This window comes from Nesoenas mayeri (genome assembly GCF_963082525.1).
Source record: "Nesoenas mayeri genome assembly, chromosome: 6".
NCBI classification, from domain to species: Eukaryota; Metazoa; Chordata; class Aves; order Columbiformes; family Columbidae; genus Nesoenas; species Nesoenas mayeri.
In genome coordinates this window covers 36,995,722-37,021,051 of record NC_137545.1, presented here as the reverse complement: position 1 = coordinate 37,021,051, position 25,330 = coordinate 36,995,722, and the positions used below count along the sequence as shown (strand labels likewise).

General features: G+C 38.6%; 1 protein-coding gene across 1 annotated transcript in view; it reads right to left on the bottom strand.

The window, feature by feature from the left end:
• MGAT5 (alpha-1,6-mannosylglycoprotein 6-beta-N-acetylglucosaminyltransferase) overlaps nucleotides 1-23,435 on the bottom strand; it is a gene marked incomplete at both ends in the record, with an annotated part of 73,065 nt that extends 49,630 nt beyond the window's left edge. Inside the window, 4 exons of the mRNA XM_080346826.1 lie at nucleotides 5,161-5,250; nucleotides 6,666-6,742; nucleotides 19,049-19,216; nucleotides 23,198-23,435. Of these exons, the coding sequence (XP_080202952.1) occupies nucleotides 5,161-5,250; nucleotides 6,666-6,742; nucleotides 19,049-19,216; nucleotides 23,198-23,435 (573 nt within the window). The remainder of the gene's footprint in view (nucleotides 1-5,160; nucleotides 5,251-6,665; nucleotides 6,743-19,048; nucleotides 19,217-23,197) is intronic.
• Between the last annotated feature and the right edge of the window lie 1,895 nt (nucleotides 23,436-25,330).

Below are 25,330 nucleotides of genomic sequence, written 5' to 3'. Positions count from 1 at the left end.
TCATTTCCACCCTGCCCTTCAACTTGCTAATACATTTTATTTAATCATTTAAGACAAAACACAGAAGTTGTCTGCAAAGACGGAATCAGGACTCCTTTCCCCTGCTTCCCAGAACAACTCTCCTCTCACTGGGTTCTTTCTCTAGCTTATTCTCTCCATAGCAACCAACTATTACACTGCCGTGCACATGATTTAATAGGAAGGATGTGGTATCACACTGCAGATTAGCAGTTAAAGAAGACTGTTGGGAAGCAGTAACCGCAGAGTTGAAGATGGACCATTTTTTGCATGAGTGGTATAAATGCTAATATATTATTCAGAACATATATTTCTCTTTCTTCTGTCATATTTTTGAATAAGACCAGCTGTGTCTCCTGTACCTAGTGTTGAATTCAAGGCCAGTCAAATGCATTAGGTAGTCCTTGATCATCCTCAAGAAACTAGGTCCATCCAAGAAGTCAAGTGTTCCCTGTTGGTTCTGAATCTCTGTAGACACAGCACTGGCTAAAGCATATGTAGTAGCATATATATAAGGTTAGGTTGCATGGTACTTTAGAAGTCCAAAATTTAAGTGCTACATGATTCCAGATTTTAGTGAAAAGCTGGTGTTCTGAACTGCTTTGGGGTGTGAAGGCCCAGATTTTGTTTAAACTGAACTCAATAATTTCTCTGAATGGAGGAGTACACTGGTAACTTTGGATTTTATTGTTTCCAAAGGCAATCCCCAAAATTGGGTGTTAGGTACCTTCAGTCCCAGGAACACTGCAACACAAAATCTTATACACAACCATCAATCAGTAAATGGTCTCTTAAGCCAGCCTCAGCAACATGTACTCGATTTGATTCCTCTTCTACACGAGCATCTCTGCCTTTTCCAACAGGACAGGAAAATACTAACCTCAGTTTAAAATGACTGAGGTAGAGAAGACAACTGACCCCCAGTCACCCAGATCCAGGGGAATACGCTAATGGATGATCTGGGGACAAAGTATTGACAATCATTAGCATTTCAGTTTCTTAGGGGAATATGTAAGATGACTAAAGGAGTTCAAGCTTTTGCTGGTTTACATTTCAGACAACAACAAGATTTTTGTCATTTTTATGAGTAATTATGTAGAATTCAAAGAAGTTGGTTTCATGTTAAATTACAATGAAGAAATCCAAGTCATTAACTCATCTCAAAGTCAGAAATTAGATTACACATGTGACAGAAATTTTGTAAAGGGAGACTTCACACAGATGCTAGCAAACTGCAGTAAACCAGCAACACCACAAGGATTTACAGAACGTGTATAATTACAGTTCCCAGGTGCTTTCGCTAGTATGTGCCTCAGACTACAGCTTGCAGTCTGGAAATAAACCCACATTCAAAATCAGTTTCAGTTTGTATTTTTTTGCTCTATCTTTCAAAGCAAAAGTAACAGTGTAAAGAAAAATACTACAGCAATCAAACCATGCATTCTGTTCCCATCAAGTCTGAACAACTGAAAACAAGAATTCTCTCCAGTAGTATACTAGCAAATGGGCAAGAATCTCAAGGACTGGTCTTTGAAACAGTTTTAGTCTTGAAGTGTTGGATCCGCTTCCAAGATGGGTAGTAAATACTATGCTTGCATCTGCAAGGTGAGCTGGAGATTCAAAGCCTGGGATTTAATGAGATCTGCCCAGCGTCAGCAGATGTCAATGGAACGACCCCTGGGCGGTGGTAAGTCCATGGCAGTGAGTGGCAGCCGCAGGCACAGCCGCAGTCCCTCTCCTGGGCAGCTGGCAGTTGTTGCAGAGAAAGCCCATATCTAGATGAGAAAAGGGGTGATAAGATCCTTCCACTTTTTTTTTCTGGTAGGCTGAGAAACTGTGCAAAAATCATTTTCTAGAATATATTTTTAAAAGTGTCATTCTTCAGCTGCAAGCTGACATTTTGCAGTGAAATATATTTTTGTACTGTCTAGAAATTCATTTTTTCACATTTCTCCCTAGAGGCAATGCCATCCGTGAAAATTATAACTGTGGCAGTGACATTACAGCGTTAAACAAGTGGCTTTTTCATAACTAAATGGTAAGTTTAAAAGGAAATAACTCTTCTCAGTGGACAAGTTTGTATTATAGTTGAAAGTAAACGAGTCCAAACCATCCAGAAACCTTAGAGCTGCCTAGACTTGCTTTTCAATTTTTGCTGCTTCTAATCTCTGTGTTGCTCTGTTATTCAAGAGAATTTAAGCCTGGTTTTGCTATTCAGGCCATTTGTATCTTGTCTTTCAAAGGCTCCAGCACAATTAGTGTTACAAGGACTGCACAGTTGCATATCATCCACCAGGAGTGATCTGATGCCTGCAGCAAACCAGCAAGACAGAAGGACAAAATCCTTGCAGTTTTATTTACAAGTCTGTACAGAACAGAGCTTTAAACAAAACCCACAAGCCTGAATGTGCTGGCTTGCCTCTTGCTTTCCTTCCGCTGCCATGCTTGCCTCCCATATGGCTCAAGCTGCCAAGAAACAAGACGGGAGGTGGAGAAGCTCTGCTGGCTGTTCTTACGTTCCTGCAGGAGCGCCCTTCAAAGCAAACCAGTGGAGGCAGAACTGCTAAAACTTGCACTTGTGCAGGCTCTGCAGAAGAGAAGACTTGGGGCAGCCTGGATTTTGACTGTGATGTTACTATTTTGCAGACAGATGTGGTGACAACATAATGAGGGCACATGACAGATCCTCAAAGACTCGGTTTTATTCCAGGCTTTTTTCTAAATCTTTGCACAAACCGTGGGCAAGTTACTTAGTGTCTCTCTGGCTCTGACCCATATTACACACCAAAATGTAATATTTCCAGATCTTTTGTTTACAAGTTTAGAATTGTATTACAAAGAGTGCTATTAATAGAGGAGTGTAACATAATACGCTAGCGGAACTGCTTCAGAAGAAAAAAGTAGATCTCAAAAGAGTATGAAAGAGCACAGGCACTTGTCACGCGAGATAGTAGAGGTGATTTTAAGAGCAAAAGTACACATATGCACAATTTGATGCATATCAAATTTGGTAAAACAGATTATGTGTGCACAACCCTCTCACTCCTATACTGTAACCTTAAAGTAAAAAAAAGAAAAACCTTAACAGTAATATGCTTCCAGTAATCTAATGCATTTTAATATTTTACATCAGCAGTTTGACTTGAGAGCTCTGTAGACACATTTATCATTCAGCTGTGCAACCATACTATAAACTGTCAACTCTTCATCACTGTCCACTTTGACAAATTACTCTCGCAATAGCATTTCCAAGTTATCCTTAGCAGCCAACACACCTCATAAATCCACATCATTGTAGTGTTATTAGAATTTCATTTCATGCTTGCATTCGCAAACATTTAAGCTTTCAACCTCTGCTGCTGGGCATTAATCATGGAATTAATCATAGGATTAAGAATGCCAAATTTACACTCAAGGTTAATAATATGCTCACCCAATATTAGTTTGACATTCTATAATGGGAAAACACTTTAAAAAAAGAAGTACAAGACCTTAGTCTGCAGTTAACAAATATACTTATATACTAATTGTACTGTTGTTCCATCAAGAAATGAGAAGTTGCCCAAATTCACTATTGCTGCTTAAAGAAAAATTCTATATCCCTAGACCCCTAAGAAAACAACCATTTTGGCTTCTGTAAATCTGTGTACATTTTGCCATGAGGATGAGCTGAAAGATCAAATATGAAAAAACTAATGGCATCAAAACTGATGATGAGAGGAGATTGTCACAGAAAGTACTGTCATTTAACAGAAATACATAACAATAAATGTCATTTAAGAATAATGCATTGTCCCATTCTGTCGACATGTATCTTCTTTTTTAAGGCACATCTCCATTATAAACATGAAGCATTTGCTGGCTGACAGAATAGTAATGTGCAAATGTAACTCTGCTGATGCTAAAACATAACCTTTTAGGAGAAACTTAGATCGGCTTCAGATGATTACAAAACCATATCTCCAGCTTTTATGATAAATAACAGGATAAATAATATAGACAATCATATATATTTTTCTTCCCCAGCACGACAGTCTCTTAAATAAATCAACATTTGGTACTAGCAATGGAATGAGTCAAATTTGTGATTCAACTTAGCTTTTTTTATTTCTTCAGATACGTGTTTTGGATATGCTTTTAACTATTATTGTTGCTTCAAGCAATGCCCCTGAAAGTTCAATGACAGTCAGCTGAGTAAATTAATGGAAACTGTTTTCATTTCAAACGAGTTACTTATATAACAGAATTACTGTTTTAATCTCAGATATGTCATCAAAAAACCCAGCTGCATCCCCTCAATCCTCCAGAAACTACAAAATTAATAGTAGTTTGCAATTCTGCAGCCACATTGGCTCTTGTAGTTCTTTGCAAGCAGTAAATATCAATACTGCTTCTGAGATCAGTTGCTCTAAGATATCAAAATTTTACTAATAGGAAAGAAGGGGACAAGTGATCAAATACACCTGTGTCTGGCACACACACTATAAGCCAGTAATAGAGCTCATAAAATTGATTGAGAGAATTCACTCTTGGAAAACAAGTGTCACTCAGGAAACAGGAGGTCTGCATAAAACCCACCAGAGTAAGCACCTCACTTGGTTCTGATAGGTACCAAAAGCTTTAGCCAATATATCTGTAACTTCTCTCAAAAACATGACTTTCAGGGTTTTTTTTGTTTCCTGTAACAGACTTGGCAATTCATGAACAGTCTCCAAGTAGGAAGTTGCTACGCTGCTCAGCAGGACATACCATCTAGGTCCACTTCCCAAATTTTACCTTCCAAATGTCTCTCTTAAAATCCTTACCTGTCACTATCTCAGGAGCTACACAGAAAGCAGCAGAAAAAGTGTTCAGAGGCAAGGGTCTATGACTCAGCTTCAACAGGATACTTAGCGTGGGCTCGCTGGAGGGTTGCTGCTAACATCACTTCAGTTATAAACATCAGAATTCTCCAGCATAGAAACTCCTGAATGATTTATGAATAATAGCAGCACACTTCATAATAATTCTGTCTTAATTGCTTTTTTCTCTTTATAGTATTTTTCTGAAGAAAGTCATGATTTCTTTTGAGAAAAGTTTGCAGTTACCAGAACTATGGAGGTGCTATGATGTTCCCCTTCTGCAGATTAAAAGGTTACTGACCTCACTGAGGTAAATAAAAAAGGAGCACGTGGACCCATCTACACCATAACTTGCGTAACAGGGATCCGACCGCCACATATCTTTCATCCACTGTAACAGAACAAAAACACAGTCTCTTAGGTTTAAGTACGATGTGATATCTCTATAGTATTTTACACTGAACTCAGGAATAACAGGGGAAAGCTGCAAGTGAGTATATCCAACCAGATAAAAATCACAAATAACAGAAAAGGAATTTCATTAGTATTTTGCAGCATACTGCATCTCTGCATTCACCTGTGCTGGGGAACTAACTACATACCAGACATGGGTACAGTTTATACAAACTGGAAGCCAGGCAAGCAGAGACAAATATCAAAAGGAGAATATAATGAGGGATCAGACAGACGGGCGTGGCTGGAGCTGCCTGCATTGCGCCTCGTGTTACACTCGCTCTGGAATTCAACAGATCATTTCAGTTATCAAGATTGAAATCTGCTCAACTCTGCCAAGAATCTGGCATTTCTGCAGAAGCAAGTCATTAATTTAGATTTGTATTTTAATATTCAAATAATGTATTACATAGTCACTATGCAGCCAGTTTGTCAAAACAGATCAAAACACAGACCAGAGATTTAAAAGGAACAGCTTATTTTTTTTTAAATACTATTGTCTAAGAATTTTATTTAGATAAAAAAGGAAATATAATTTCACATATACTTGGGTAGTTATTTGCTTTCACATTCAGAAATAAATTGCAATACTTGATAATGATATTTAAGTGCCTAGCAATTTTACTTTTATCCACAACTACTAAAACAGTATCCTTACATTCAAAATGTATCTTGGGGAAAAAAAATCCCAAACCTCCATCTCTTCAAGTTGTTTTTTGTTTGGTTTGTTTTGTTATTTCCTTTCCAACCAAAGTCTGATGGCTTTCTATATTTGGACTTTCCCACTGCTTTATTAGACAAATAGAGGATTTATATAGAATCAGCTGTGAACCCCAAAGCTCTGGTGGCACACTTAGTGCAGCACTCGGCTTGTGAGCAGAAAAGGCAGAATGCTTTTAATGGAAAAGGGGAAGGGAGGAACCAGACAGAGCTGTTGGCAAAGAGGGGAAAAAATCTGTGCACAAATGTCTTGCTGAAATGGGGAAAGGGCTGGAGTGAGGTACCCACAGAATCTCAGTCCTGGGGTAGGGGAACACCAAATAACTCATAATGGGGCTTTAAAAAAGGAGAAGTTTGTGAGTAACAAGAAAGCATTCAAATAATAACGTATTTTATTAAATAATCTAGCATTTTACTATAAAATGGCATTTTATGTCTGTCTTAATAGGATGTCACTTCATTTCTCTGCAGCAGCAGGATTAAAGGCTCGAGACACACACTCCTAAACATCCGCTTTTCTTTTTGACCCAGTTGTTCTTGTTTTATGCCATGGTCTGAGTAGTGATCTCTTGCAATATATGTTCGTTTTTTTAACAAAATGCACATAAATAAGATTAAAACCAGTTCAGTTACCTTTATTTTCCCTTCACAGTGAGGAAAACCATCCATAGGAGGCAATTCACACTGTTCTTGGGCTCCATTTATGAGATCTAAAGAGAAACATAGACCAAACTGAATTTCATTTCACAGTTCTGACAGGCAGCCTTATGAATCCTTCATTTTATTTTCATGAATCTACAACTCAGGCTGACTGACTGAAGAGTCCTACTGTATAATATTTGTTGTAACATTAAAACTCGGTGTGCTCTTTCTGACTAAAGAAGAAAATGGTTGCATAGATTACACCTTTGACTTGCAGTAAAAATGCTGAATTACAAAAGCTGGTCTATGAAGACGTAAAAATCAAGCTAACCCACACTGAAAATAATAAAAAGCAAAATAACTTCCTAATCGAAGTATGATTACAACTACTAAATTGCAACAATTTGTTTCCGATTGTCAAATATTTGTAAAGGGTATATTACTCTTAAACATAAAAACAGATTTTCAAGTTCTGTTCTCACTTTATCATACACCCATGATCTGCAACTTGGCATCAGATACATGACCCAATTAATAAATGTTGCAATATGATCTAAATTTACAGCCAAGCAGCACTACATCACATTCATGAGAAAAATTTCCTATGGTCTCCCAAGGATTTTTTTCTTTTTTACCTATTTTAATATTTTATCATTCTAGATTTTTACAACACATGAAGAGTATTATACAGAGCAACACTTCTAGCCTGTGAGTCAAGGAGAAAGGAGCAGTTTTAAAGGACGTTGCCACACCAACTCCAGGATATGACTTTCTTCTAAGAACTTTGAAGAATCCTCTAATGTAGGCCTTTAAGGCAAGAAAAATGATTAACATGGTGGAGAGATTCTTGCCAGAGGCAGCAGAGGATAAGGTTTTCAATTTAAGTAGTTCATCCCAGAGTTATCTAAATTATACCTGCATCATTTCTGGCTTTTCCCATGGGCAAGAATCAAGATCATTAAAGCCAGGCATCCATCAAGCGAGGAACGCTCCATGCTGTGGCAGACACAGTGCACAGCTTCACCCAGAATATGCTAATTAGAGATCTCAGGGGAAAATAAAGGTTGCAGTACCAGACTAAAATAGGGACAGGATCAGCGGATAAAAGAACATTGTATTATATACAAAAATCCACCTCCTGATTTATCTGAATATTTTCCATTTCTTTTGAAAATAGTTTCTTTTAAAGATAAAAACTTGAAATATGAGTGAAGCATTGCAAAATGGAGCAGGTGTGGAAAGAAGAACCACTCTAGGAAGAAGACACTTATTTGGCAGTCTCTGCAGCAGCAGCAATTTGACAAACTGAGCTGTACTGTCAATGTCAATACCACTGAAGCAAAGTTGTTTTTAAGATGACTTTGTAATTTCAAATCAATGAACACTTTCAAAATATTCTCCCTTATCTTCTTATCCTTACAGAATTCTTGCAGACTAGGCCATGGACAACTATAGCTCTGATTTCTGTTCCAAGTAAGAACACACAGAGCATGCATACAGATATCGACAATTTAAAAGCATGTTCTAAATTCAGTCAGCAACAGTAAATGCTTCCTTTCACCTTCCACAAAAAATGATAACACTTTTATTCCACCATTACAGCCTCTGAAGATGCTCCATGTGCCCACCAGCTTCCCACTCAGACTTACAATGGATGTATCCAAACACCTATATCAACTTTCACTTGCTTTGTACACAGCTACTAATCAGGTAATCACATAGTGAAGGCAGTTCTATAAAGCTTAAATATAAACAATTTACATACAGCATTATCCAGAGCAGAACAAAATGTAGCAATATATGCATACAAGACAAAACAAACGTGAAAGAACAGGAGAAGCAACAGAGGAAAACAACTCTGTGCTATCGGAGTGCTCCCTAGACAAGCACTCTTTCCTTCATGCCTGCAATTAGAAAGCCAGCTGACACAAATGGACTGGAAACATATCTACGTCAAGAAGATTTGTCCAAAGCAACACATCGCCCGTAGAAATGCACAAGTCTTGAATGTATGGGTTTCTACACATAAGCCTGAGAATTAAACGCAAAAGTCTGAATTTGTGAATAATTTTAGATGGTTCCAGTCAAGTGCTACCTGCGCTGAAGCAGTACCCCTTCTTCTTGGCCATAGTCAGTGTGAGTTCTATGTTGGGAAACATCACTTCCAACTTTTTTCATCCTTAATGATCTGAACCTGTGCAAAAAATTACCCTTCAGCTCCTGTAGCAGCTCACTCCCAACCAGGCATGGAGGGTGTCCTGGAGCCAGTTGGTGTAATCTAGTAACCTGTGGGAAACAAAATGTTCCTTCCCCCATCCTCACTAAACTAGCTGTTCTGAACCACAGTTACAAACATAGGAAACATCCTTGTAAAATATCTGAAGTCATGGAAGCTGTGATCAGCCTCTTTCAATACAAATTCATAGCTCCAAATTAAGAGTCCAGCTTGTCCTCATGCTGCACAGCTGGAGCAGCAGAAGCAGCATGGGCTGGAATGTGTTCCCCAGCCTGTCTCTAGCTCAGTGTGAGCCCATACGGCCAACGCAGCTCACTCCCTTCAGCCATCTACACTAACTAGGAGCTGGCCCTTCTCAAACAGGAATCCAGAGGTGAACAAATCTTGTGTATCCCATGGAGTGTTGGTAATAGCAATTTACACTTTTGAATGGCTCACAAAGACAAGGGAGATGAAGCAAGTGGAACCTGGGGGATACTGATCTGCACATCTGGATCTTCCAAAGCATGAAAAGCAAGTATTAAAATGCAATTCAGGAGTTTAGAGTTTCTTCATCATTTGGAGATGGTGAAAAAACCCTACTATCTTACAAAGATTCCTGTTAAAAAGGTCTGGATAAAAGTATTATGCTATTACTAAATTCATGTCGGATAGATCTTTCCTGAAGGGGAAAAGATACATTATTAAGCTAGACATTAAAGTTACTTTTGTTGGGAAAAAAGTATTTGAGAAACCACAAGGATTTTTATTCTTAATTAGACTCGTGCAATTTAAAATGCAAGTTCTGAGGTCTCTTTTCCCAGCCAAAACTTAGAACTTACAGCCAAAAAAGTTTGGAATACAGCAACTGTCAAGTCAGTACAAAGCAACAGTAGATAATACTCATGCTTTTTTCTCTGAAGCTTTGTGTGAGTCATTACATTAATTTCTATTCTACAGACACCTAAGTGTTTTTGAAGCCATGCAGGGCTTATTTCTTCTTGACTGCTGTTATGCAAAGACATAATTATTAAACATCTATCTCACAGGATGTTAGACAAAAAGTGAATGCATTGACAAACTGAAAATATGAATGTGAGTGTATTATAAACCTAAGAGCGCACAGTTGCTACAGATTATCCTGAGGAAAAAAAACAAAAAATGGAAGATATTGATAAAACACCAAGCAACTCTAGATTTTAAAAAAACCAACCACCTCTTTAAACACAGGGGTCCATTTGTGAAGTCCTGGGATATTCAATGTATAACTAACCAAAACTCCATCCCCATGTTTAGAAAGGAGCCATATGTTCACTTTGCAAATGTCTGTGGCTGTTTAAAGATAACACAGCTCTGCATCAGGGATCGTCACTGCACAGCAGGTGAAACAACTTGTGAGCAATCATCAGTTATTTCAGTGCAAAGTCTGGCATGCTGGCACAAATGACTTGGCAGACACAAGCTAAGCCACCTAACCTTGCACTGGAAAGATATTTCCCTCTTGTTGCTCTATATGAGCGATTCTACTGGCTAAATTCCCATGCCTTTCACACCACCCTCTTTAAACACCAGTTCACGGGGACAGGTTGTTATCCTCTCTTGTGATTAAACTCCATATCCACAGGTTTAGTTTGTTTTAGAGAAGGTGATAACACCCAAGAGATAAAAAGTACGATCTGTGATAAGGAACTGTTTTTATTGTTTGCTTCCTAGCTATTCTTTAATAGAACAGTAAAAGTAAGTAACGGTGAGTGCTATGTACCCATTTTGTCCGGTTCCCATACTGCGCCATCCTTCAAATAATATGCTCTGTAACAGGCTAAAAAATTCTGCTTCAATGTTTCTCAATCAGACAGTTAGGAAGTCTAAAAATAATCTACTAAGACAGTAAGCTGAATAATATTTATAATTATTTACTCAGTATTGACTGTTGCTTGACAGGTATTCTGTTTGTCATAAAAGATTTAAAATAACAAATGAAAAAAGCAGCAAATGAAGAAGCCACAATACTGTTGAAATTGCAAACCACAACACCAACAGCCCACCTAGTGTGCTAAGGACCAAGTCTTCTTTCTTCAGAGAATGGAAGTACCTTAAGAATTTAACATGACACAAAAGTTTATGACCTTTGGAACCTGGAAGCCAAACCCAGATTTATAGACTAGTACAAAAAGTGCATATTAGAATATCCTTTGATGACATATAGCACAGAAAATAGCTTGACTCAATGTGTTTCCCATCAGCAGATCTCATAAAACCAGGAACTGCTTTAGTATTAAAAGGACAGAGTGCACTCTATGCTGGGTTAAGAACTGGCTGGAGGGCTGGGCCCAGAGAGTGCTGGTGAATGGGGCTGCATCTAGCTGGCAGCCAGTCACTAGTGGTGTTCCCCAGGGGTCAGTGTTGGGTCCAGTCCTGTTTAACATCTTTATTGACGATTTAGATGAGGGGATTGAGACCATCATCAGCAAATTTGATGATGACACCAAGTTGGGAGGGAGTGTCAACCTGCTGGAAGGCAGGAGGGCTCTGCAGAGGGATCTGGATAGACTGAAAAATGGGATGAAGTTCAATAAGGCCAAGTGCAGAGTGCTGCACTTTGGCCACAACAACCCCCTGCAGCGCTACAGGCTGGGCGCAGAGTGGCTGGAGAGCAGTCAGGCAGAAAGGGACCTGGGGGTACTAACTGACAGGAAGCTCAACATGAGCCAACAGTGTGCCCAGGTGGCCAAGAAGGCCAATGGTATCCTGTCCTGTATCAAAAATAGCGTGGTCAGCAGGACAAGGGAAGTGATCCTTCCCCTGTACTCTGCATTGGTGAGGCCACACCCGGAGTACTGTGTTCAGTTCTGGGCCCCTCAGTTCAGGAAAGACATTGAAGTGCTGGAGCGGGTCCAGAGAAGAGCAACACGACTGGTGAAGGGACTTGAGCACAAGACGTATGGGGAGAGGCTGAGGGAGCTGGGCTTGTTTAGTCTGGAGAAGAGGAGGCTTAGAGGTGACCTCATCACTCTCTATAACTACCTGAAGGGCAGTTGTAGCCAGGTGGGAATTGGTCTCTTCTCCCAGGCAGTCAGCAATAGGACAAGGGGGCATGGGCTTCAACTCTGCCAGGGGAAATTTAGGCTGGATATTAGAAAGAAATTCTTTACAGAGAGAGTGGTCAGGCATTGGAATGGCTGCCCAGGGAGGTGCTGGACTCACCATCCCTGGAGGTTTTTAAACTGAGATTGGACACGGCACTTAGTGCCATGATCTAGTAAACAGACTAGAGTTGGACCAAGGGTTGGACTCGATGATCTCTGAGGTCTTTTCCAACCCAGTCGATTCTGTGATTCTGTGAGTAATCACATGCGATCAAGTCTATTCACGAATTTTATCTCTATTTGTTCTCGTGGTTTCGATCATTAAATAAAACTATTATTCTTACTTTAATTCATTAAGACCTTCTCTTGTTTCTATTCCAGTTCTGAAATCTCATACCCATGTCTAGGCACAACACCACAGTTAAGGCTAGTTTAGTTTGTGTAAGACCTCCTTTCCCTTCTCCCACTAATTAACACATTCTCAATTTCATTCACATTTTTCATCCCCAGCTGGTAAGATTTCTTTAACGGGAAAATTTGCATTGTGAGCTGAAAACACTATCAATGTGTTCAACGAACTGAGCTAAAGGTTTCAAGATTTTAAATGCAGAGCAGAAAATGGTTTCTACTAATACTTTAGAAACTTCAGTAGTGAAGCATTGGGATGATTTAAAGAAAATTAACATTTCTAGTGCTAGTCCATCCTCACACCAGCTGTGCTGCTATGTTCCATTAATGCTACTGAAATCAATGCAGTGTTAGGAGAATACAAGTAGAAGTCAAGTGCTTAATCAAAATGCAGCCTAGGGGATCACTAACAGCCCCCTTCAGCATCACTAATACAGCTCAGCACTGCAGTGGAAAATATTAATGTGTGGTCTTCTGCACAGTCGTTGTGCTGCACTGCAACAGCACGGCTTGAAAACTCCATGCTGCTGCCTTTGAGGGAGCCAAATGGACAGAAAAATAGGAAAAACTGCTCTGTATTGCATACAGCGTGGAAAAAGAATGCAATAGATAAGACACAACACATACGAGTCAAAGCAACTTGTTACCCTGCGAAAGCTGTAATCTCGGCTAATAGAACCAGGGAAGCCCACATCCTATGACATCTGGTGCACACTGATGTTCTGTGGGGACAAACAGCTTGTTTTTTAAGGCGCAGCCATATGGAACATTGTACATAGTACGTTAACTGAAGAAAAGCCTACGGTAGCCCTCTTAAAACAGGACAGCTTCGGAAATTCAAAATAACATGCAACATTATAGCTTTTTAAAATCTAGTTTGTCTCTGCAAGTACAGAACTACAGGGTGAACTATGTTTGCAGACTGTTAAAACTAACAAGGCTGTCATATATGTAACAAGGCTCACCAGAAAGAGAGCCATGGAAACAAAATAACTGATCATGAAGTTACCTGAGTCTTCTTCCTCACCGAAAAGGCTTCAGTGTGTCAGCCCCAAGTCTTTAGGAAGGAGGACGTGGAAATACCACAGCAAAGGTTCTTCTCACCATAGTAACGTTTGAAAAAAAGCCTGCTCGCAGCATTGCCAAAGCTGGCTTGTCAGCCTGCCTCACTACACATTCCTGAAGGATGCCGGATATCTGACAGGCATCCAAGCCATCATGTCTTGGATGACAAGTAAATACTGAAGTCTGCATCCTAATGAGTGACTTTGAAGATACTAACACTGAAGTTGTTAAAAGAGAACACAACAGCCAATACAGCAGAACAAGTTAATACATAAGGTGAAAAAGCTATGGAAACTCTGAACAGATACACCAAAAATATTCTCCCTCTCTGAGCAGTGTTGCATCCAGCAACCTAGTTCTTGACTGGTCTTGGTATTAAAGAGAGTTCTCCTAGGGCCAGCTATGCACAAGGCAGGTGAGCAGCAGGACTTGATATGAACCTTCACTTGCTCATTTTTACAGGATCAAAGACACATGATTAATATCATCCACAATGACACTTTTCAAGGCAAAAGAATATTTTGTAAACAACCAGTCTGGCACACTTTTCAGTGAAATTATACTATCTAAGCTGGTGGATGGTTACACTTACCAAAACTTTAGCTATTCATTGAACAAGCACAGTAGAGTGGTGACAGCGGCCTCAAAGCACCTTAGTCCTTGCTTTAAATCAACATTTTTATTTTTAAAAATGTATTTTGCAACCTGCGTATTCAGAATGAGTACCACTATTATTTAGTAGTGTTTTAAAGCCTGAGGAATTGAAATAGTTTCCTTTAGTTCACTTAAATCAATAGCTGCCAAAAAATCACAGCAAGAGTTCACAATTTGGGGTGGGAGGGAAACCAATAATGACAAAAAAACAAGAGAAAGCCCAAATCAGACCCAAGCCACAACACACAAACCCCACACCCCCTGCTTATTGAAAAATCACATACAGAAAACAGAGAATTGATTCTTTGATCACGTTTGTGCAAGCAAATCGTCCTATCTGATGAAATATGTCTCACAAAAATCAAGGATTCCTTTCACAGTTATCTTAGAAAAGCAAAACCGCTAAAAGTCAAGCTGCCTAAAATCAAACTGATCTTGTGCCTGTCACATGAAACCAAGGATTTGCCTACAACAGAAGCAGCCATGTACACATGTGTCATAGTTTTGTATTTCACCATTTCCGCTTAATCACCTCCAAACCAGCAAGCTAAGATTTACCTAAGGTGTTATTTGTGGCAGTGGTTCAAAGCTTTGTGACAAGGCTGACAAAAACTCTTATCTGCTGGGCACCCAAGGTTTAGATTAATACGTTCTTGTGTGTATGGGAATATTTTACTTCCCATGAATGCAGAAAGGACAGCTACCAAATATCTCAAAATCTTTTCAGATACAACTTGAATAAAGACAGAATAGAGAGAAGGAAAGAGGACTTGATTGCTTCTCAAACCAATCAGTTCAAGCCTTATAAGCATCTTTATTAACACTCTTTCATAAACCAAGTGGAGGCTCTGAAAAAGCAGTTGAAATTTGTCAGTATCAAAACAACCAGGTTGTTGGATGGTTTTGAGAAGGGAAGAAAAAAAAAAAAAAGGAAAGTATGCTTATGATTTTACACATGGATTTAAAGAGGGAAAAAAAAGAAAAAAGTAACACCGAACCTCCCACTCAATCTACTGACCTGGACAGGCTGGAGAGTTGGGCGGGGAATAACCTAATGAAATTTAACAAGGGAAAGTGTAGAGTCCTGCATCTGGGCAGGAACAACCCCAGGTTCCAGTATCGGTTGGGAAATTACATATTAGAGAGCAGTGTAGGGGAAAGGGACCTCGGGGTCCTGGTGGACAACAGGATGACCATGAGCCAGCACTGTGCCCTTGTGGCCAGGAAGGCCAATGGCATCCTGGGGTGTATTACAAGGCGGGTGGTTAGTAGATCGAGAGAGGTCCTCCTTCCCCTCTACTCTGCCCTGGTGAGACCACATCTGGAATATTGTGTCCAGTTCTGGGCCCCTCAGTTCCAGAAGGACAGGGAACTGCTGGAGAGGGTCCAGCGTAGGGCAACAAAGATGATTAAGGGAGTGGAGCATCTCCCTTATGAAGAAAGGCTGAGGGAGCTGGGGCTCTATAGTTTGGAGAAGAGGAGACTGAGGGGTGACCTTATTAATGTTTATAAATATATAAAGGGTGAGTGCCACGAGGATGGAGCCAGGCTCTTCTCGGTGGCAAACAATGATAGGACAAAGGGTAATGGGATCAAGCTGGAACACAAGAGGTTCCACTTAATGAGAAAAAACTTCTTCTCAGTAAGGGTGACAGAGCCTGGAACAGGCTGCCCAGGGGGGTTGTGGAGTCTCCTTTTCTGGAGACATTCAAAACCCACCTGGACATGTTCCTGTGCGACCTCACCTAGGCGTTCCTGCTCCAGCAGGGGGATTGGACTAGATGATCTTTTGAGGTCCCTTCCAATCCCAAACATACTGTGATACTCAATGTGCTCCCCAGCTTTACTCTTTAATATAATCTATGGAGCCTCACCCTCTAGCAGAGGTCCCATCCTGAGCTCCTTTGGGATGAAGATTAAAGATATTTGTGATATTAAGATGCTCTATTATCCTTTCATGCAACCCAAAAGAGAGGAGAAGCTTTTTTGCTCTTGGGCTTCCCTCAATGAAAAACTGATGCAAAACTAATTTCAGAGGGAGAAACTAGGTGTGGTAACACAGTACAAACATTAAACCTAAACACACTAAGGATAGGAATACACAGTTCAGTCTGCATATAAATCAACGATGATGTTGTCTGAGAGTCTGAAGAGATAGATTTCTGACCTCTGAATGGGAATTGAAAAATGAATAAAATAGTTCACCTACTTCAGGGACAGCTGACTTACAGTCCTTGCTAAATCCTCAACATTTCTGCTTATCTACTGCTATCATCTTCTTATTATGAACAAGCATAATCCAGATGGATTTTCTTCACATCCTGCTGTCTGCCAGAAACTCTACACACCACCACAGAGCCATATATTCCATTGCAGATTTCAGGGCTGCTGCCTCTGTTCTGCACCATGCTTGACAGTCAGAGGTGGAACAACTTCAGAAAAAAGAAAAAAAAGCCAGGCTTCCCAGAAAAGCGGTTGAGTGACCATCCCTGGAGGTATTTAAAAGATGAGCAGATGTGCTGCTTAGGGACATGGTTTAGCACTAGACTTGGCAGTGCTAGGTTAACAGTTGGACTCGATGATCTTCAAGGTATTTTCCAACCTAAACAATTCTATGAACTGAAGAAAACATTTATACATTCTAATACTGTAAATATTTCCTTTATATACTATTATTCTACTTGTCTATACAGAAAAGGTAGGGAGAAGTGGAACTTCTGTTTAAAAACCCCTATCTGGTCCAATTGCCAGTGTCCTTAATCTTAACGAAAAGACTTTTTCAATCCATAAATCTGAGACATGGGCACATGCCAGATGTGTTCACTGAAGTCAGACAAAACCATAAACTGGACTGATTTCAATAACTTGACCTTGGACCTAAACCAGGATTCTTGTGTTATCACAATCCACCTGCATCATATAGATACTGTGCTCAGAACTGCTTTCTTAATACAGCACTGTACCTAATAAAGGAAAATTCCACATGCAGAGAGGCTTTGGGAGGAGAAATGTTGACTAATCATGATCTCTGTTCTTTCTAGTTTGCAGATAAAATAATACTACTTTTTTTTCTATGAAAGTGTTACTAACACTTAAAATACACAATGAAGAAAAGCCCATTGCATATTCAGACTGATAAGTCTAGCCTGCCATGGTAGTCTGATCTAAATTATAAGAAAAATATTACCAGCAATAGCGAACATGAATTCATCTAAAGTCAGCATTAAAATACTAGAGCTGATAAAGACAGAAACAGTAATCCTAACATTTGCTTTCTGTGATCACTTCATATTGTAATGGCTGAATAAACTACTATAAAGAAAACAATGAAAGTATTATGTGTATTTGTATACATACGTGTTTCAGCTCCACTAAAATGACAAACTCTTGGGTAACAAATTGCATTCTCTGCAACAATCTTCAGATTATCTCAAATGCTCTAGCACAATAAAAAAGGATGCTGGTAAAATATTACAGACAAAGGTAACACTGTAGCTGGTATTGTAATCACGATGTTTACTTAACCTAGCTTATTTACTGAAAATTCCTTCCTAGCATAGAAGATATTTATGTTATGATTCTACTGGAATCATATGGCTTCCAGAGTTTGCTACTGTCAGGAAACTGCTTTGAAGACAGAAGTAGAAACACGTTTTTCGTTTCCATTTGGCCGCCTCTGATCAGATTAATTTCCACTAATGGCTTCAAATTGATGAAGAGTAGGCACTTTAACACAAGGATTAGCTTCCAGCTCTATTCTGCCCATTGGTACTATCCAGCCTGGAGATACCTGAACAGTAATATTATTCAACAAGGCACCAGAACAATACATTAATCAAACCTTAGGAAACTGTTTCCTAAAGGTTTTTGTTGTTGCTGTTTAATATAGTTGCTTCAGATATTTCAAACTTAGTGTACAAGAGCAAAAGGTAAAAAACTGAAGCTCTAATAAGACAAATGGTGTTCTTTGCCACAGAGCAAGCCTCAGGCCTCAAAAAGCTATGCAAACACCACAAACTGAAAACTCTTATCAACCTCCTCAGGCGTTGCTTGTGAATACTAAAATTATGAATCTGCTAAACACCAGGAATAACAAACAAAACTCTTATGCTCTCTTCTCTTTTTGGGACCGCAAAGATCATTAGCAGGGCAGACCCAGACCTTCCTATGGGTCAGGACAGCCAGTACCTCTTTAGACTTGTCGGCAGAGCAAAATGCAGGGCAATAGACCAGGGAGTATAAACAGCAATATTTATTTAGCATATAAACCACATTCACAGCTGAGAACACTAAAGGAACAGAGCTGTGCAGGTGAAGAGGCCAGCGAGCCATTCTACCACAGCATGACTCAAATACTTTGAGAAGTTGTGAGAGTAGCGAACGGGCCTTTCACTGAAGACAAAATTAATGACTTCAAATGGCTTTTAAAAATAAATATTTAAGTTGAAGGTACCAGGTAGATCATCTTTGTGTGCCAAATCGTAACAGCTGTTAAGCAGAGTAGGGACAGACATTTTAAAATCATAACCAGTAAAAAACGTAATAAATGTTTTCTTTAAGTTAATAACCAATAAACTGCCTATGGTAAAAATGCAGGGTAGATTAATATCAACCCAAGTAACTAGGCTTACAGAGAAAATGCTTGCCCAGTTTAATCTTTCTGAAGTGGGATCATTTGAAGTATGAAACATTTACAATGAACAAGGTAGACGATATTGCTTTGGCAGAGAATTTTGTTTTCTTCAAGGTGTTCAAGTTACCATGGAAAGTCTTCCTCTGAGCTTGTAAAAAAACCACTGGACTTCAGATTGCCATTGATAGAGGCTAGACTTGGAATTTTGTTTTCCAAGGCATTCCAAATGTCTAACACCAAAAAATCATGTTATGGCCAAGAGAGAAAAACACAGATTAAACACTGCATAAATATTTTAAACTGCCATACGCACCTGCTACATTAAGCTTTTCGACTGCTCCTAAGCTGGGAGCAGGAGTGGTAGTATTGTTGGTAGAGTTTGCTCCTGTTCCATTAAGTACAAGATTTTCCACCTTGGACTCCAGCTTCCCAATGCGCTGCAAGATATTATCCAACAAGACAGCAAGTGTCTTCTTCAAATCTACAAGCGAAAATGAAAAGTTAAATTGCTTAATAATGCAATGCACCATGTCAGACAGAATAAAAAAAATAGATACAAGAATGAGACTGGAATATACGCAGACACTTTCTCAGTGCAAATCTTTGTCATCAGCAGTTCTATACAGTAACATTCCCTACTTTGTTTAGCCTCAGATAAAAGTTTCCCCGGAGGTGGAACTTGTCTTCTTGTGTATTTTATAGAGCACACTGCAACTCATACACATATCTTAATTTCAAGGTGAAATGTGTACTGCCTTAATGGGTACACACATGGGAATAAAAAAATGCATGCTTTGCAATAGTCAGGTAATAAGAAGTTGCTTAAGAAACAATAACCCTAAACCTAAATCCATATTCAAGCACTATCAGAGGAACAGTCTTTTAGATGCTCGGTCACCTGCAAACAAAAATCTCCTCCCCCAGAGGTGGGACAACATTGAGCTAGTACAAAAACCTTCTTCTGCATCTCCTCCAGCACAACAGCATTCTTCACTGGCAAAAAAATGTTAAGTTCAACCCTTCTGTCATATACACAAAACACCAAAAAAACACACAAAAAAACACCTGTTGTTTTTAAGCTGTTAGTGATTGCCTCTACCTGTTTGGTCTGACATAGCAATTCTGCCATATGGAAAGCAACAAATAGTAACAGGAGTTTACATATCAAATGACAACCCAGAAAGAGTTCTCTGATACTTTTTCTTTCCCTTTTTCTATTGTTCATATTTCTTGCCCAGACAGTTGGAGAAGCTAAAAGAACGGTGGGGACGAATGGAAAAGTAGACCACTATGAGGCTAAACCGTATAATTATAGTGGCAACGAGCCAAAAAAGATAAAAGAAAGTATTGCTCTTTGTTCATGTACCCTTCTCTCAGGATTAAAGAATTTGGTATGATGAATTTACATTATTCTCCCACTTAATTCCATAAAATATTACATGTGCATATGTATAATTTCTGCATATGTCAGTTTCTGCTTTCCACAACTTTAGAATCAAATAACTTTCTGATCTGTAACAGAAAATTTCTCCATACATCTGAAGAGATTCCTCTGCCACAACATCAGTTGTATTTTTGCCATGCTTATTTTGTACTCCTTTTACTTTTTTCCCATGACTAGCCCAATACTTGTGCAAATGAGAGAGTAAGAAAAAGCTATTAGTTTTAGAAGGCTTATGATTCTTTTTTCCAAATAAAAGGAGATTTATATTTATTCCATGAAGCCATAAAGTAGATATTTTTCTTTATAATTGTGTGTTTTTCTTTGTCCTTTAAAGATCAGAAGAGGGAATCTTAAGCACTAATGATCTGGACTATCTTAAAAGGGGTTGTGGCACCACTTAATGGTACAGTGTGCAGACAAAAAGGAAAGAAGGAGAGAGTGGAGCAGGGATTTAACATGAACAAAAACGTGGTACAGAAGGAAGAAAAAATACAAGTAAAGAAAGGCAGAAAAAAAATTCAGGAAACAACAAGGAAGAACCATAGCATACATAAAGGTATACACAGAGAATAAAGAAAAAAAATGGCTAAACTTTGTAATGTTTTAATATTGAATACTTTTAATAGCAAAACATTTATATGAGAGACTGCTTACCAGTTCAAAAACGCAATTGGAAGCTAGTTTGAGAAGGGGAGGGAAGAAACAGGTTCATAATAATTTTTGTAATATAACTGCTTAATGCTATAAAAATCTAATGCTCACTGTTTATAGTAGGACCACAACTTTTAAAAGGAAAGTGTTTGATCTACCTGCCTGATCAGTCAATATATAGGAATAAGAAAAAGTGAGAAAGCAAACAAGCTATACAATCACAAGGAGTGACAGAAAATCTTTTGGGTGGGTAAAAGCAGCCAAATCAAGCAAACTTAAAACTTACTCTTGAACATGGAAATGACGACTGTGCTTAGTAATAGCATCCAAGGATAAGATTAAAAGAAATAAAAAGGCTAAAAGTCAAGGTTGTTAATTTGCACAGAATAGCGAACCAACTTCTACCCATTAACATTAATCATTAACGTGTTTAATCCTGAACAGCTAACCTGATCATTTGCTATCAACAAATCATTTGGTATGCCAAACAGAACAATATAACTTAATAAGTAACTATTATTTTCCTCAGATTCATAAAGTGTTATTTAATATGGTGTTATTTACTCACCATAGCATCTTTCCCTCTAATATTTTAAGTAAATATATTACCGACATTTTGCATATTTCTGAACTCCTTAATTGAAAACACCTGTCCAAACTTGTCTTTAAACTTAAAATTCTTCTTAGCCATGGAACTTGAAATTTTTACACAAAACTTAGCTTTACTTTCACAGAAGCGTTACAAATTTCTCATATGCACTTTCAAATGCAATTTAACTTCTCCTGGGGAACCTGAGCATCCTTTGGCAGCAAGTCAACTTATTGCTCAGCGGGATTTGGAACAGGAAATTAATGCCACAGGCAACAAGCTGCAAGGGAATCTGAGTTTAAGGATACCCTGTACCTTCAGACCTAGCTTGGGCTTGGATTAATGCAGTTACCCTTCATATCTGGAGACATATTTTTCTTTGTTTTTTGTTTTTCTTCTTCAATTCAGCTACCATCAACCATCCTTACAAGATAACAGGACACTGATGATGGCTATATAGCAGATAGCATTTTCTTTTAAGTGTATACACACAATTCTAGGGGCCTCTACTTGCTTGGAGGTCTTCAATCAAAATAACGATCTAGTACCACTCTATTTAGCTTGTGTTGCTTTGTAATATTACCATAGCAGTATAGTTCAATATGCAGACAGAAATCAGAAGTTACAGAATCAGGATGGGTTATTCTTTAAGCAACAAAGCAATGTAATTGTTACCTGTGTTTGGGATGATAATCTCAGGCTTGCAGGCAAGCACCTTCACACAAACTCAACATTGTTTTCTTTAGAGGAAAAAAGTGCTAACAGAAACAAGACATGGAGAGAAACTCCCAGCAGGATATTTTCATCACATGCACCAAGAACAAGAGTATTAAGAGAAAACTATAGAAAAACATGCAGCTATTATGTGTTGCATCCTAGTCTTTATTCTTTGTCTAAACCGACAAAAGACATCTATCCAATTTCTTCAGAGCCAAATATTAAGGCAACTATAAAAGGAAACAAATCTAGATGACTAATTAGCCATTAACTTTCCAGATAGCCTGAAAGTGCATAGCTAAGTGGGAAAGTGAATTTAAAAAATGCTAAACAAGTAAGGTGTATGATGTGACATTATCAGATTGAAAAGGGGCCACACCTAACTTGAAATTGGATTATATGTTTATTTTCATAACATTTTCTGGCAACATGCTTCATTCCTTTCTGCATGCTTTCTCTCACACATGCACACAAACTTAACTCTCATGTTATACAAACGGTAAAGTAAGCATTAAAATCTATTGCCGATCAAAGCACCTGAACTCAAGAAAAGAGTTCTTTACTCCAAAGCAAATAGAATATGTTTAAGATTAATTTAAGATTATGCCTGATACAGAAACTTAAATGTTAAGTAAACTGACTGAACAAAGAAATGACATGGGAAAGAAAAAGAAATGAACATAGCAGGTCTCTAATTTATCAATAAGGTACAGTCTTCTTCCACAAGGAATTTCTTAGATCACTGACACACAACACTCCAAAAGTTTCTCAAAAACAGCAAAAAACCCTTTTTAATGACATTCTAAAAAAATAACCTGAGGCATACCAGATACAGTTACTAGAAAGATGTGATAAAAATTATCAGACATCTTCATTTCCAAGTGACTGGAAATGAAAAATTGTCCCATTTCACACTTACAAGTCAAGACTGCTTTCTCAGTCCATGCAGAAAATCCACAGTGCAATATACTGTCAATTGAGCAGCATAATGCCGTAAAACGTTTGGATGACTTTAAGAAAAACCTAATCAGATTATCATGTAACCTAGAGCATACACTTACCATATGCTGTCACTGTCCCAACGTAAGGCCCATCAACCACATTTTTATTTTCTTCAGCTAACGCTTTGATGTATCTTTTGCTGAGATCCAAAATTTGCTCACGCAAGACTGTACTGCTTTCATGTTGTGTTTGCTGCTGAATAGTAAAATGCAGGAGCATCATTCCCCAAATGAAACCAAAAGTCACCAGAAAAAAGCCGAGTTTCTGAGAAGAGAGCTTCCATGGAGAGAATGCCATGATTTCCAACAGCTTCACACTGTTACTACAAAGGTTCCTAAAGCATGAAGCCAAACAGCAAGTTCATGGTCCATGTATATAAATATCACAGGGCAGGACTCAGTCTTATTCCAGCTCTTTAGTCGATGTACATCCGTATTTCAGTTCCATCCTGTTGCAAGAGGAAAGAAAAGAAGCAAAGTTAGCACAGCATAGTTTTTACTAGCTAGACTAGGTCTTCACTCTGACTGCTACAAAATAGGAGTAAGCAACATGCTTTCTTTGTACATGTTCAATTTGCATGTATCAACATTGTACAGTACTAGTCAGAGCACAAAGAAGCTGTGAAAAGCACTGGAAAGAGAACAAAGAGGGAGTGATGCGCCTGGGCAGATGTGGAACAACTCTCAGCGTCTGGATCAAATTCAATGCTTGAAGTGGTTTCTAAGCTGAATTTCAAGGTAAGGCTGCTTTTACATTTTGTGTGCATGTGTGTGTGTACACTAAACTCTGCAATGTTGCCAGTGCAGCAATTTAAAACAATTCTCAACGTAACTCAGTTCTCAGAAAACAAGTAATTTTAGCTGGCAGTGACACCGCTCTGAGTTCCTGGCAAGAGCCACGGCATATGGTTAGATAGGTGATCAGGAAATCAGACACCCTCAGGGGTAAAGAGGAAAAAAGAAATCTACATTATTTAAGCCAATACACTCCTGGCTTACACTGCAAGCAGTCAGAAGGCTGGAATAATCTTTTGCTCCTGTGTGGCCTCTGCCATGCATCATTACTCCTTCTTCATAACACACAGTCCAAAGACTTTGCTCTTTGCAACCAAATCCAAAACACATAATACTGATTGCTATAACATGCCTTTTGTGTATAAAATTAATATTCTCAGAGCTTTGCACACGCTAGGGAAAAATAATTGGAATAACGGCCTTCAAGACACAGTAGGTTCATCTTTCCACAGTAAACTCAAAGATAAAACCTGGCATAAACAAGTCAAAGGCAAGGGCAGTTCTGTGATGAAAGCTACAGGCAGGGTCCTTAGCATAAAACCCAAGGAGAAAAAAAGTAATTAAAAGGTAATTAAGTGTTGAAACACAGATTTGGTAAAATGTTATCCTTTTAACTTCATAATGCTCCCAAACAGGATTAGACAACATAATGTTCCCTTCCATTCTCCACTTGCACAGATAATGCAGATGTTACTCTGTTTTAATAGGATAATTACACAGATGCCTGCTAGCAGCGCTCCCTGTTTGTTAAAATTCCCTTTAGATCTTCTGCTTTCAGTCGAACCAGCAGTTTTGCAGGACAGAAGTATCTTTGGACTACTCATCTTCCAACGTGTCTTCTGTGTGTGCATTTAGCATTATTGATTATTATTGATTGTAGAAGTGAATGTGCATTACATAGTAAACTACAAGCAGACAAGGCAGCGACTGCACCAAGCATTTATGTTGCTAAAAGAGCAATTTGTAGCCATCTTTTGCTTAAGTAGGAACGGTGCAGAAAAATAAATTGCAAGTACAGTGAAAAATATTATAAAGCCCTCAAGTTCACTTTTTCCACACCTAAAATATCTCAGTAAGGAAAATAAATGGTCTCAATAGAGAAAACAAAGGACTCTGTTTAATGCTGTTCTCCATACACTGAAGTTAATTTTCCAAAAAATGGCAGAGGGAAATGTCATTTCTTTCAGTTTATTTAACTATAGCCTTGGGACATTCTTGTAGAGTATTGTTACTTCATTAGAAAGTGAGTATTATTTTACTGTTCTCTTGCAATATCTGGTGTCGTAAAATGTAGAAAATTTCATACATCACAAAACATCACAATTTTAAAAACAAATCTGAAATATTAAAGATTAACTCCCTCAGTTACTTAATTTCAAGTAAGAATTGACAGCATCC